The following is a 13,038-nucleotide window of genomic DNA, read 5'->3' on the forward strand; positions in this document are numbered from 1 at the left end:
TTCTATATGGACGGAATAACAAAATTTATGTAAATCTGACCAATTTTTTCTCAATTTAATTATTTATTGACAATTTAAATTTAAAATAGCCGATTTTAAAAATTTTCGTCTATAAGTTACAATATTTTACCAAAAAACTGAAAAAAGAACCGGTTAGTTTATTGAAATAGCGTTAAAATGAGTTGAAGCATTGATTAAAAACACCATAGATAGCTCACCTCTTGGTAACCGAAAGACGTATCAAAAACTAGATGGCGCTACTCGAAAACCGTATCGAGATTTCTCATTCTCTCTCTGACTTGCGAGGAGGTAGGAGTAGTGTCAGGGCCGAACTTACCCTATAGGTGTATTATCTGTGACAGGCAGGTGTTGTGACAAATTAGAGCGGAATTTTATAAAAAAAAGGACTCATATTTTAGACAAAATGGCCTCTGTAACTCATAAGTGTGTTTACGCGGGATGTTTTGAAAGAAACGATGGAACAAATAATAATATATCTTTCTTTAAATTTCCACTGAAAGACGTAGAGCGTACAAAAATTTGGCAAAAAAACTGCGGGAACATTGATATTTTATTGATGGATATCACTGACCTTAAACAGAGGGTAATTTGCCAGCATCATTTTGCAGTGGAATATATTTACCAAAGTGGCCAAAGAAAGTTATTAAGGAAAAATGCTGTTCCTCTAAAATTTACACAGTTAACAACTGATTTAGGTGAGTACTCAATTTTATAGATATTTTTATGTTTGCCTAATGCGCTTTGTCAATGAGAATACTACTATTAAAATATATTTTATATAAAATCAGTGGATATTGAATGATTTAAATATTTTTATACAATTAAATCAAAAGAGATTTTTTTTTTAAATATGAATGCGTTGTTACTATCACTCCAGAAATAATGATGATGATTGTTTTGCTTTAATTAAAATTACACATACATTTCAATGATTACACCTATTTTAGGTGATATCCCACCAGTATGCTCTACATACGTTTATTGCGGTACGAAACGTAAAAGATCTACAAGTGACGATTGTATGGTTAGGTCAACTCCATCGCCTAAGAGATCAAGTAGTAGTCTCAGTGATATTTCCAGTTTTGAAATTAATTTGCCCACAAAACTTGAAACTGAATTGACGGAGAAGGTAAAAAAATTGGAGTATCAAGTAAGTGCTTTAAAGAAGAAGTGCCGTCAGAAGAACAGTCGGCGTTGTAGAAGAACAACAAAAAACAAAAAATCGGCAACCAAATTCATGTTACAGGTACTGTTGAAAATAAAAGCAAATACGTGCACACATTTGTTAATATGCAGTTTTCACATAAAACTCGTTCACAATGGAGTCACAATGAAAAGGATTTAGCTCTGGCCATTTATTATAAGTCTCCTAGTTGTTACAAATTTTTAATTAGATCTCTTAACTTTATATTACCTTCAGTAAAAACAATTCAAACTTGGTTGCGTGTCATAAAATTAAGAACTGGTTTAAACACTTCCTTAATTGACAAGTTGAAGAAAAAAGCAGAGACAATGGATGAGTTGGAAAAAATTTGTGTGTTAATGTTTGATGAAATTTCTTTGAAAAAAAAAATTGGAGTACAATAAATTAGATGACATTATAGAAGGGTTTCAAGATTTAGGTGCTTTAGGAAGAACAAACAAACTTGCCAACACAGGTCTGGTTTTCATGATGCGCGGCTTGCTACATAACTGGAAGATTCCGATTTGCTATTTTGTTACAGGTGGTCCAATACATAGCGACAACTTAAAAAACATTGTAGTTGAAGTTGTTTCAAAATTACAAAATATTGGGTATATACCAAAAGTGTTAGTGTGTGATCAAGCATCTAATAATAGAGCTTTATTTAAGCTGTTAGGCGCATGTAAGGATCAGCCTGCAATAGAAATAGGAAATCAGAGGATTTTCACTGTTTTTGATACACCCCACTTATTAAAAAGTCTAAGAAATAATTTTCTTAACAAAAAGTTGACGTTTTTTGCCGATTCTAACCAGATATCGTGGCAAGATATTGAATACACATACAACATCGATAGAACCAATGTGAGAGCACGATGCATGGTGAAAATAACAGACGTTCACATAAACCCTAATAATTTCCAAAAAATGCGTGTAAAATTAGCAGCCCAAATTTTTTCCAACTCAGTTGCCTCAGCAATATCAACAGCAAAATCTGTAGGCCAGTTACACACCAAAACGGCTCCTCATACTGCCGAATTTTTAAAAATTATAAATAATATTTTTGATGGTCTTAACAGCAAATATTGTAGTGATAGTAACCCAAACAGAAAGCCAATGTCAACTTTAAGCAAGTCAACTGAAAACTTAAAAGCAGGTTTAGAATATTTTAAAAAAATTAAAGTTTTTGAAAATCAGAAAGAGAGAAATAATATTCACTGTCTACACGGCTTTCAGTGGACAATTTTGTCAGTTTTATGTTTGTGGGAGGAACTTCAAAAATATAATGTGTCATATCTTTTAACATCTTTTCTGAACCAAGATCCTCTAGAAAATTTTTTCTCTATTGTGCGCAATCGGGGTGGTTACAATCCAACACCTAGTGTTAGTCAGTTAAGAATTGCCATTAAGCATAACACAAATATTAAACTAAAAATTGCTTTAGACAATGGAAATTGTGAAATAGCACAAACTGATAATTTAGATTTAACCCACGAAGTAACCAGCGTCGAAATATCTGACGAGTCCATTGAAACCCAAACAGTTCATGTAGAACAATCTTTAGACATACAAAAGGAAAATAATGACAACCAAATTTTAAGCACGGCACATTCCAGCAAATGTACCATAACAAATTTAGAAACGTGTGCTGTTACATATGTCGCTGGTTATATTTACTATAAGATTATAAAGAACTTGAATTGTAGTAAATGCCAGGAAGACTTGCTAAAAGACAACAAAATTCTATTACAGAAACACGAATTAATGTTACTTTTCAGAGATTATGGCGCAAATGAAGAAATAAAGTTTCTTCAGAGACCATCAGATTTGTTTGTTACTATTACTACAATATTGTTAGAAAAGTTTCACGAGGCTTTTAATTTATTTAAAGTAGATAATGCAGTTTTCGAAAAAATTGAAACCTATGTGACTAACCATATTTTATTAACTACTAATTGGCTTAAAAGCTGCGAAGACCATAAAAGGAAAATTATAAAATTTTTGGTAAAAATCAAACTTTTTAAAACTTGTCAGTGGTATAACGTTAATGAAAGCAAACAGAAAACTAAAAGGGAAAAGATTCACAGAAAATTACTTATTTTCGATAAAAGTAAAGGTAAACAAACATCAAAATGCAAAAATTCGACAAGTAAACAGCAAAAAATTCAACAGACTGACAGCCACAAAAGTAAACAAACCAGAAACGTCACAAATTGTATTTAAAATATGAAAACGTCTTTTTTTCTACCTAGATCTTTTCAATGTACTGAGTTTAGTGCGTTCATAAAAATAACATGTGTTTTTACTTAATAACAGGCGGTAGCTGGTTTGTCTTTAGTTTCATGCGTGGAAGAGAATGATGCTAGATAAAAAGTATATGTTTTATCTCGCCGGGTATGAATGACGCACGGGTAAATAACCGTGGACTTAACTGTATGTTAAACTACACTATTAGCTTTAGTCTCTATATACAGTAGATATTAACAAGTATTTTATAATATCAGGAAAACAATATCAGTATGTCTTAAAACCTTGGAATCATATAGAAAACTTTTTTATTAATATTGATAAAAACTTGCATGTCTCAAAACTAAAAATAAAAGAATCAGATGTCAGATATTATGAGTCGTATACCAAGTTTGTTAAAAAATATTAATTCTTCTCAAGAGTCATATACCTTCATTTTTAAAGCACTTTCATATAAATATTAACGTGGTTTTTAATTGTTCTCGACTTTTAATAATAATAAAATGTTTCAAAATTGTCAACAATGAAAGTACTTCTTCAGAAAAAGAAATAATAAATATATATCTTTTTTTCCCAATATTTTAATTTTACAATCTTATCACAGTATATAGAGGTTCCCTCTTTATACTGTGATCTTAGTTTGAAAAGAATTAACATTCAAATATACTTATTTACTTTGTTTTTAAATATGATCTCATTAGTGATGTTTTAAACTTTCTAATCCTGTCTGTTTAATCCAGCTTTTACCTATTGTTCCTAGGCAAATGGCCTTCAACTATTTATATGTTGGAAATTCCCTGTCACTTTATCAAGATATGTATGTACTTACATTATTCATTTTGAACGTTGGGAATTTGTGGTATTTTTTCAAAGAAAGATAATAATCTATTGTATTTGGTACTCACCACTACTTTTTTTTAAAACATCGATGTCTTAATTCTAGAAAGTCCTTAGATAATTTTTAAATGTAAAAAGTATGCGATCGAACAGTAAATCATATTGATTTTAGTTCACCTCAGTACAATTTCTTATTTTGCACAGACTTCTATATTGCCTTTTCTAGATAAATTGTCAATTTTTTGTAGTACAATGTTACTATCAGAACAACATTTATATCCTCTTCTTCTTGTCGAAGTTCCTTCTCATATCGAAGGTTGGCCATCACTACAGCTATCCGTACCTTATTGGCGCCTGCTTTGAAAATATCTATTGAGCTGCAACTATACCACTCTCTTAAGTCTCTCAGTCAGGAAATTCTTCTTCTACCTATGGATCTTTTACCCTTAATTTTACCTTGCATTATGAGCCTAATATCTCATATTTCGCTCCTCTGGTAATTTGGCCTAAATCCAGCTTTCTTGTATTGATGTTCTTTATCACCTCGCAATCCTTTTGTAACATTGTAACCTTCTTAATACTTTTGCATTTGTAACTCGTTAGATCTAGGTATTTTCAAAATCCCTCTATAGCACTACACCTCAAATGCTTCCAACTTATTTATATTGTCTACTTTTAGTGTCTAGCTTTCCATTCCATGTAACAAAGTCGAGAACACGTAGCATCTTAAGGCTCTTATCCTCAGCTACAGAGGAAGATCTCGATTAACAAACATTTTTTTCATTTTTATAAATGCTTGTCTTGCAATTTCAATGCGTGTCCTGATTTCTCTAATAGATACATTGGTCATCGTTTTTATTTACCCAGGTTCCTAGATATTTGCAGTTATTTTGTAAAAATTTATAGCTATATATTAGGTTTTATTTTCGGTAAATTAATAATGTAGATATTTGAATACTTCAACTATTGCGATTAATTTAGCTGTAGTTATAGTCGTATTATTGTCTAGTTTTATAACATTTTTGTTTATTTATTTAATTGGCATTGGTAAATGCCATACAGCCAGTCACAACATGATACAATTTTCTAAATATAATCTTAACTATTATAAAACTATAGCTAAAACTATTTTATAAAACTACAGTAGAAAACTATAATACAAACCAATAATACCATTGAATCACGGTTTTTACTCCAAATTTTAAATAACCGCTTGGGTTGACACGAAATTTTGGAATACATATAGGAAAGAAGAAAAGTAATTCTAAGCAAGTTAATACTTTTCGAGGTTTTTGCGAGTAAATATGTTCATTTTTCAACAAAAAGAAACACTTTTTAGGTGGGTTTTTGCAAATAACTCAAAAAGTAAATATGTATTTTACCGAAAAAAAGGTTTCCAGTAAAAATATAGCTTCTAAAGAGAGAAAAAAATGGTGTATGTATGAACTCTCTAGACCCAGTAGAAGCAAAGTTGTAACTAATGAAAAATAGTTTCATATCTGTCAAATTTCAAAGCAAATATTTCAACGTGAAATAACCAAAAAAGTTTACACTTTTTGGGGAAAACTCAGTACGACTTTTTTAAAGTGTCCAAAAAATATTCATTTTTGTTTTTTAATAAGTTTCTAGCATAAAAAGTAAGTTACGCTCAAAATAAAGTTGGTCAAAAAAACTCGGGAAAGTCAGCCCCCACTTAGCATTTTAAATCAAATTAATCGTTACCGCTTCCCAAGTTACTTTACTTATGTATTATTTATACTGATCTGTGAGTTTCATTTGTTCAAAGGGCTTATTTTTTAACAATTTTTTTTTATTTTGAAAAAAATGTTTTTTTCAAAATAACTTAAAATTTATTAGTGACACCAAAAATCACAAAGAGTAAAAAAAATGTAGGTTTTGCTTTTCTGAATATTTTGGATTTTTTGTTTTTCTGTAAGGCAAAAATTGGTTAAGATGTGGCTGTTCAAAATTTGCATACACTCGTGATTTTTGACTAGTTCAAGCCCTTTCAACTAGAGCTCCTTCAAAAATTTCCACTTTGAACCGATGAAACAATACATACACGAGTAAAGCAAGTTGTGATCTTGTGAAGTTGTAACGATTAATTTCATTTAGGATGCTAATTAGGGGGTGATTTTCACGATTTTTTAACAAAAAAATAGGAACCAAATATATTTTGATCATAACTTGCTTACTTTTGACGCTAGAAACTTAACAAAAATAATATAAATAAACCTTTTTTAAACACTTTAAAAAAAGTTGTAATGAGTTTTCGTCGAAAAGTGCTTCATTTTTTTTATTATTTCACGTTGAAATATTCAACATGGAATTTGACGAAAAAGAACTTATTTTTCAATAACTCGAAATAAGTATTGACGTAGTGAAAAAACTCTATAGAACAAAAGTTGCTTAGAATTAGTGATTTTAGGCACTTCTGAACTTATCTTGAACATATATTTTTTCACTCCCGAGAAGGGGTGATACTGAACCATAGGGCCAAAGCACACATCGGTACATCATTTGTCTTTCTTTGACATCTTAGCTAGGCGTAAGCCAAATTTCATGTCAATCCAAGTGATTCTTTAAAATTAGGAGGTTTTTTGCAATATTTTACCGTGAGTGAATGGACTAAATCTGGAAATAAATTATGTATCTTAGCTTGAAATATTTTAGTTTGCATCAATTCTGGAAATTAATTTGTTTGAAAAGTTACAAAAAAGTAATTTACATGACATGTAATTTATCACTGGCTAATTTTATTATGTATTTTATATTTTGTTATTCCTTTGTAGTGTATTGATAAATAAATAATTTTTAAAAATCCTCTACTGTTTTCATTTATCAATTTTTAGCGTTTTTTCTGAAGTAAAATCGGAATTCCATAATATAGATTACAAGCACGTTAAAATTATTTGTGAAAATGCTGAATGCCACCCTTATATTGTCGTCTATTGCACTGGACAATGGCTGGAGCAGGTAACTCAAATTTATTTTTCAATCTTGGCAAAGATTTCAATTAATGTCGCCACCATACAGTCAGGTAGTACTTAGGCTTGAGGGGTAAAGAGGTGTAAGTAGGCGGAGTTTAACACTGAATTCGTTTTTACCTTAGAGTGAGGTATCTATGTGTGTGTTTATAATCAATGGTTGAAGTAAAATAGAATTGGAGCTTTGTTTATCAATAAACATTAATGAAAAGTATACATTTGCGATAGGCTCTGTGTTGGCTTAATCCGTTACTATTCAAATTTATTTCTTACGTTTTAAGCTAACTACCTGAGGTACCCCTAAACCCTAAAAATGTCATCAAAACGACGATTTTGAAGCTCTTCCGACTGGATTAAAGAAGGTATTATCGATTCAAACAAAAGTTGTGTATTTTTAATTCTAAATTTCAACTATTTAATTAAAAATAAAGGGTTTCAGTTGATAATTCAAAGCTGCTACACCCACCGCTTTCGCAGGCAGAATAAGAACCCTGCTATTGCATAAGTATATAGATTTTGAAAAACCATTAAAAAAGCATTCCAAAGTTTTTTCGATATGCCGTCTAGTTCGCGAGATATTTGACAATCGCCTTTCTGGACAGAGCCCTTAAATAATGTAAATATTCTTATTCAAGCTAGACATAAGCCGAGTGAGAGAGCTGACCGTGAAATTCATTTGCGATGTTTCCAAATTTACCGGATCTCGGGTTGTCTGCAAAATATATATTTACCATATACACAACGGATCGCGCGCGCTGCCCTTTACAGCGGATTTAGTGGAACCACTGCAATATAAAATTTACCAAAAGGGGTGCAAAATGAGGTCCAGACAAAAATCGATTTCCTTGTACCCCTACCATTGTTACATCGAGATGTCACTATATACACGTGAATACAAGGTGAGATCCAAAATCGGATCTCGCCTTGCAAAACGGATCTCATCTTGTATAGCTTATGATACAAACGGATCTCGCCTTGATATGAAGACATATATATATATATATATATATATATATATATATATATATATATATATATATATATATATATATATATATATAAAACAAGGTTGAAATATTGGGGTAGCAGCAATCTCAAAGAAAACTCTTTATAATAATTCCAAGCTTTCGATAATGTTTATTATCATCTTCAGGAAACTACAAATATAAATATATAAATATATATAGTTTCCTGAAGATGATAATAAACATTATCGAAAGCTTGGAATTATTATAAAGAGTTTTCTTTGAGATTGCTGCTACCCCAATATTTCAACCTTGTTTTCTAACTGTTCAGCAAAGATTATATACCTGTTATATATATATATATATATATATATATATATATATATATATATATATATATGTATAAATATAAATAAGCAAAATCATTGGCTAATACTCGTAAAGTGAATGTGAATTTAGTTGGAAATATATAAAATGATGAAGGGTCATCATTCCATACATTTCTGTGCAACTATATACACCGGTGTTTCGGCCTATTTGGGCTTCGTCAGTATAGTGTAGCAAGTTAAAAAAGTTGTTTGTTAACTTGTAAAAGGATTACTACAGGAGCAAGGTTACCTTGTAGTAATCCTTTTACAAGTTAACAAACAAGTTTTTTAACTTGCTACACTATACTGACGAAGCCCAAATAGGCCGAAACACCGGTGTATATAGTTGCACAGAAATGTATGGAATGATGACCCTTCATCATTTTATATATTTCCAACTAAATTCACATTCACTTTACGAGTATTAGCCAATGATTTTGCTTATTTATTTTTATATTTGTACTCGATTATCCAACATCATTTTATATATGTATATATGTATATACATCCTACTATCAATTTGGCATCGATACATTATGCATTTACCATCGATTTGGCATCGTCTTGCAAAGTGGCATCTGTATATCGATGCCACTTTACACTACCTTAATAACTTTTTTCCTGCACTTGATACCAGAAGTCTAATCAACTCGGTAGTTAGAGATTTGATTTCTTGATGTTACTTTAATATATCAGCTTTCTTTGTTTATCCCTTACTAAGTTATATAAGTTTATTCCATAAAATGTTTGAGTTAAAAATGATGGTACAGTGAAAATATTATATACATTTAGTTCAGTGTTTTACCGTTTTGTCGCTGCCGCTATATACATGAAAACGTATATCCCACTTTCATTATCAATCATTTTGGCATCAGAAATTTGGCATCACTGTTGAATACAATATTATCCACACCGAAAAATAGGCAATTTGAGAATGTATATATTATTTTCATCAACAAATCATTCTGGCATCATGTTGTTTTCACCCAATTTTGAAAAAATGTGAAAACTTTGTATTATCCACGTCCGTCTGTCCGTCCGTCTGTCTGTAATCACAACTCCTCCGTCAATATACCAGCTAGAATGACAAATGAGGTGTCAACGGAAAGCTGATAATAAAAGGATGGTACTAAAGGTGAGATATTTGACCTTGGCGGTCTGTCCGTCGGTCTGTCCGACCGCGAATATAACTCCTCCATCATTATACCAGGTAGAATGACAAATGAGGTGTCAAATGAAAGCTTATAATCCAAGGATGGTACTAAAGGTGACATATTTGACTTAGGCGGTCTGTGCGTCGGTCCCTACGACCGCGAATATAACTCCTCCATTATTATACCAGCTTGAATGATAAATGAGGTGTCAAATAAAAGCTTATAATCCAAGGATGGTACTAAAGGTGAGATATTTGACCTAGGTTGTTTTTCCGTCGGTCCGTACGACCGCGAATATAACTTCTCCGTCTTTATACCAGGTAGAATGACAAATGAGGTGTCAAATGAAAGCTGATAATCCAAGGAAGGTACTGAAGGTGAGATATTTGACCTAGGCTGTCTTTCCGTCGGTCCGTCCGACCGCGAATATAACTCCTCCATCATTATACCAGCTTGAATGATAAATGAGGTGTCAAATGAAAGCTTATGATCCAAGGATGGTACTAAAGGTGAGCTATTTGACCTAGGATGTCTTTCCGTCGGTCCGTACGACCGCGAATATAACTTCTCTGTCATTATACCAGGTAGAATGACAAATGAGGTGTCAAATGAAAGCTGATAATCCAAGGATGGTACTAAAGGTGAGATATTTGACCTAGGCGGTCTGTCCGTCGGTCCGTCCGACTGCGAATATAACTCCTCCATTATTATACCAGCTAGAATAATAAATGAGGCGTCAAATGAAAGCTTATGATCCAAGGATGGTACTAAAGGTGAGATATTTGACCTAGGCTGTCTTTCCGTCGGTCCGTACGACCGCGAATATAACTTCTCCGTCATTATACCAGGTAGAATGACAAATGAGGTGTCAAATGAAAGATTATGATTCAAGGATAGTACTAAAGGTGAGATCTTTGACCTAGGCTGTCTTTCCGTCGGTCCGTACGACCGCGAATATAACTTCTCCGTCATTATACCAGGTAGAATGACAAATGAGGTGTCAAATGAAAGCTTATGATCCAAGGATGGTACTAAAGGTGAGCTATTTGACCTAGGATGTCTTTCCGTCGGTCCGTACGACCGCGAATATAACTTCTCTGTCATTATACCAGGTAGAATGACAAATGAGGTGTCAAATGAAAGCTGATAATCCAAGGATGGTACTAAAGGTGAGATATTTGACCTAGGCGGTCTGTCCGTCGGTCCGTCCGACCGCGAATATAACTCCATTATTATACCAGCTAGAATAATAAATGAGGCGTCAAATGAAAGCTTATGATCCAAGGATGGTACTAAAGGTGAGATATTTGACCTAGGCTGTCTTTCCGTCGGTCCGTACGACCGCGAATATAACTTCTCCGTCATTATACCAGGTAGAATGACAAATGAGGTGTCAAATGAAAGCTTATGATTCAAGGATAGTACTAAAGGTGAGATCTTTGACCTAGGCTGTCTTTCCGTCGGTCCGTACGACCGCGAATATAACTTCTCCGTCATTATACCAGGTAGAATGACAAATGAGGTGTCAAATGAAAGCTTATGATCCAAGGATGGTACTAAAGGTGAGATATTTGACCTAGGCTGTCTTTCCGTCGGTCCGTACGACCGCGAATATAACTCCTCCATCATTATACCAGCTTGAATGATAATTGAGGTGTCAAATGAAAGCTTATGATCCAAGGATGGTACTAAAGGTGAGATATTTGACCTAGGCTGTCTTTCCGTTGGTCCGTACGACCGCGAATATAACTTCTCTGTCATTATACCAGGTAGAATGACAAATGAGGTGTTAAATGAAAGCTGATAATCCAAGGATGGTACTAAAGGTAAGATATTTGACCTAGGCTGTCTTTCCGTCGGTCCGTCCGACCGCGAATATAACTCCTCCATCATTATACCAGCTAGAATGATAAATGAGGCGTAAAATGAAAGCTGATAATCCAAGGATGGTACTAAAGGTGAGATATTTGACCTAGGCTGTCTTTCCTTCGGTCCGTACGACCGCGAATATAACTTCTCCGTCTTTATACCAGGTAGAATGACAAATGAGGTGTCAAATGAAAGCTTATAATCCAAGGATGGTACTAAAGGTGAGATATTTGACCTAGGCTGTCTTTCCGTCGGTCCGTACAACCGCGAATATAACTTCTCTGTCATTATACCAGGTAGAATGACAAATGAGGTGTCCAATGAAAGCTAAAAATCCAAGGATGGTACTAAAGGTGAGATCTTTGACCTTGGCGGTCTGTGCGTTGGTCCGTCCGACCGCGAATATAACTCCTCCATCATTATACCAGGTAGAATGACAAATGAGGTCAAATGAAAGCTTATAATCCAAGGATGGTACTAAAGGTGAGATATTTGACCTAGGCTGCCTTTCCGTCGGTCCGTACGACCGCGAATATAACTCCTCCATCATTATACCAGCTTGAATGATAAATGAGGTGTCAAATGAAAGCTTATAATCCAAGGATGGTACTAAAGGTGAGATATTTGACCTAGGTTGTTTTTCCGTCGGTCCGTACGACCGCGAATATAACTTCTCCGTCTTTATACCAGGTAGAATGACAAATGAGGTGTCAAATGAAAGCTGATAATCCAAGGAAGGTACTGAAGGTGAGATATTTGACCTAGGCTGTCTTTCCGTCGGTCCGTCCGACCGCGAATATAACTCCTCCATCATTATACCAGCTTGAATGATAAATGAGGTGTCAAATGAAAGCTTATGATCCAAGGATGGTACTAAAGGTGAGCTATTTGACCTAGGATGTCTTTCCGTCGGTCCGTACGACCGCGAATATAACTTCTCTGTCATTATACCAGGTAGAATGACAAATGAGGTGTCAAATGAAAGCTGATAATCCAAGGATGGTACTAAAGGTGAGATATTTGACCTAGGCGGTCTGTCCGTCGGTCCGTCCGACCGCAAATATAACTCCTCCATTATTATACCAGCTAGAATAATAAATGAGGCGTCAAATGAAAGCTTATGATCCAAGGATGGTACTAAAGGTGAGATATTTGACCTAGGCTGTCTTTCCGTCGGTCCGTACGACCGCGAATATAACTTCTCCGTCATTATACCAGGTAGAATGACAAATGAGGTGTCAAATGAAAGATTATGATTCAAGGATAGTACTAAAGGTGAGATCTTTGACCTAGGCTGTCTTTCCGTCGGTCCGTACGACCGCGAATATAACTTCTCCGTCATTATACCAGGTAGAATGACAAATGAGGTGTCAAATGAAAGCTTATGATCCAAGGATGGTACTAAAGGTG

At 33.7% G+C, this 13,038-nt stretch overlaps 1 protein-coding gene across 1 annotated transcript; it reads left to right on the forward strand.

Moving 5' to 3' along the window:
• Positions 1 to 204: 204 nt before the first annotated feature.
• LOC126892190 (uncharacterized) lies at positions 205 to 3,005 on the forward strand. Its single transcript, XM_050661673.1, has 4 exons — positions 205 to 716; positions 969 to 1,267; positions 2,612 to 2,906; positions 2,980 to 3,005. The coding sequence occupies exons 1-4, from the start codon at positions 425 to 427 to the stop codon at positions 3,003 to 3,005; spliced, it is 912 nt and encodes a 303-aa protein (XP_050517630.1). The 5' UTR covers positions 205 to 424.
• The last annotated feature ends 10,033 nt before the right edge of the window (positions 3,006 to 13,038 follow it).

The sequence above is a fragment of the Diabrotica virgifera genome, chromosome 1 (genome assembly GCF_917563875.1).
Source record: "Diabrotica virgifera virgifera chromosome 1, PGI_DIABVI_V3a".
Classification (NCBI taxonomy): Eukaryota; Metazoa; Arthropoda; class Insecta; order Coleoptera; family Chrysomelidae; genus Diabrotica; species Diabrotica virgifera.

What these genes read in the sequence shown, in the direction of transcription:
- LOC126892190 (XM_050661673.1), top strand. Translation starts at nt 425, where the DNA reads ATGGCCTCTGTAACTCATAAGTGTGTTTACGCGGGATGTTTTGAAAGA. An exon ending in ACAGTTAACAACTGATTTAG is followed by an intron (nt 717 to 968) that starts GTGAGTACTCAA and finishes CACCTATTTTAG; the next exon opens with GTGATATCCCACCAGTATGC. An exon ending in CAACCAAATTCATGTTACAG is followed by an intron (nt 1,268 to 2,611) that starts GTACTGTTGAAA and finishes ATTGCCATTAAG; the next exon opens with CATAACACAAATATTAAACT.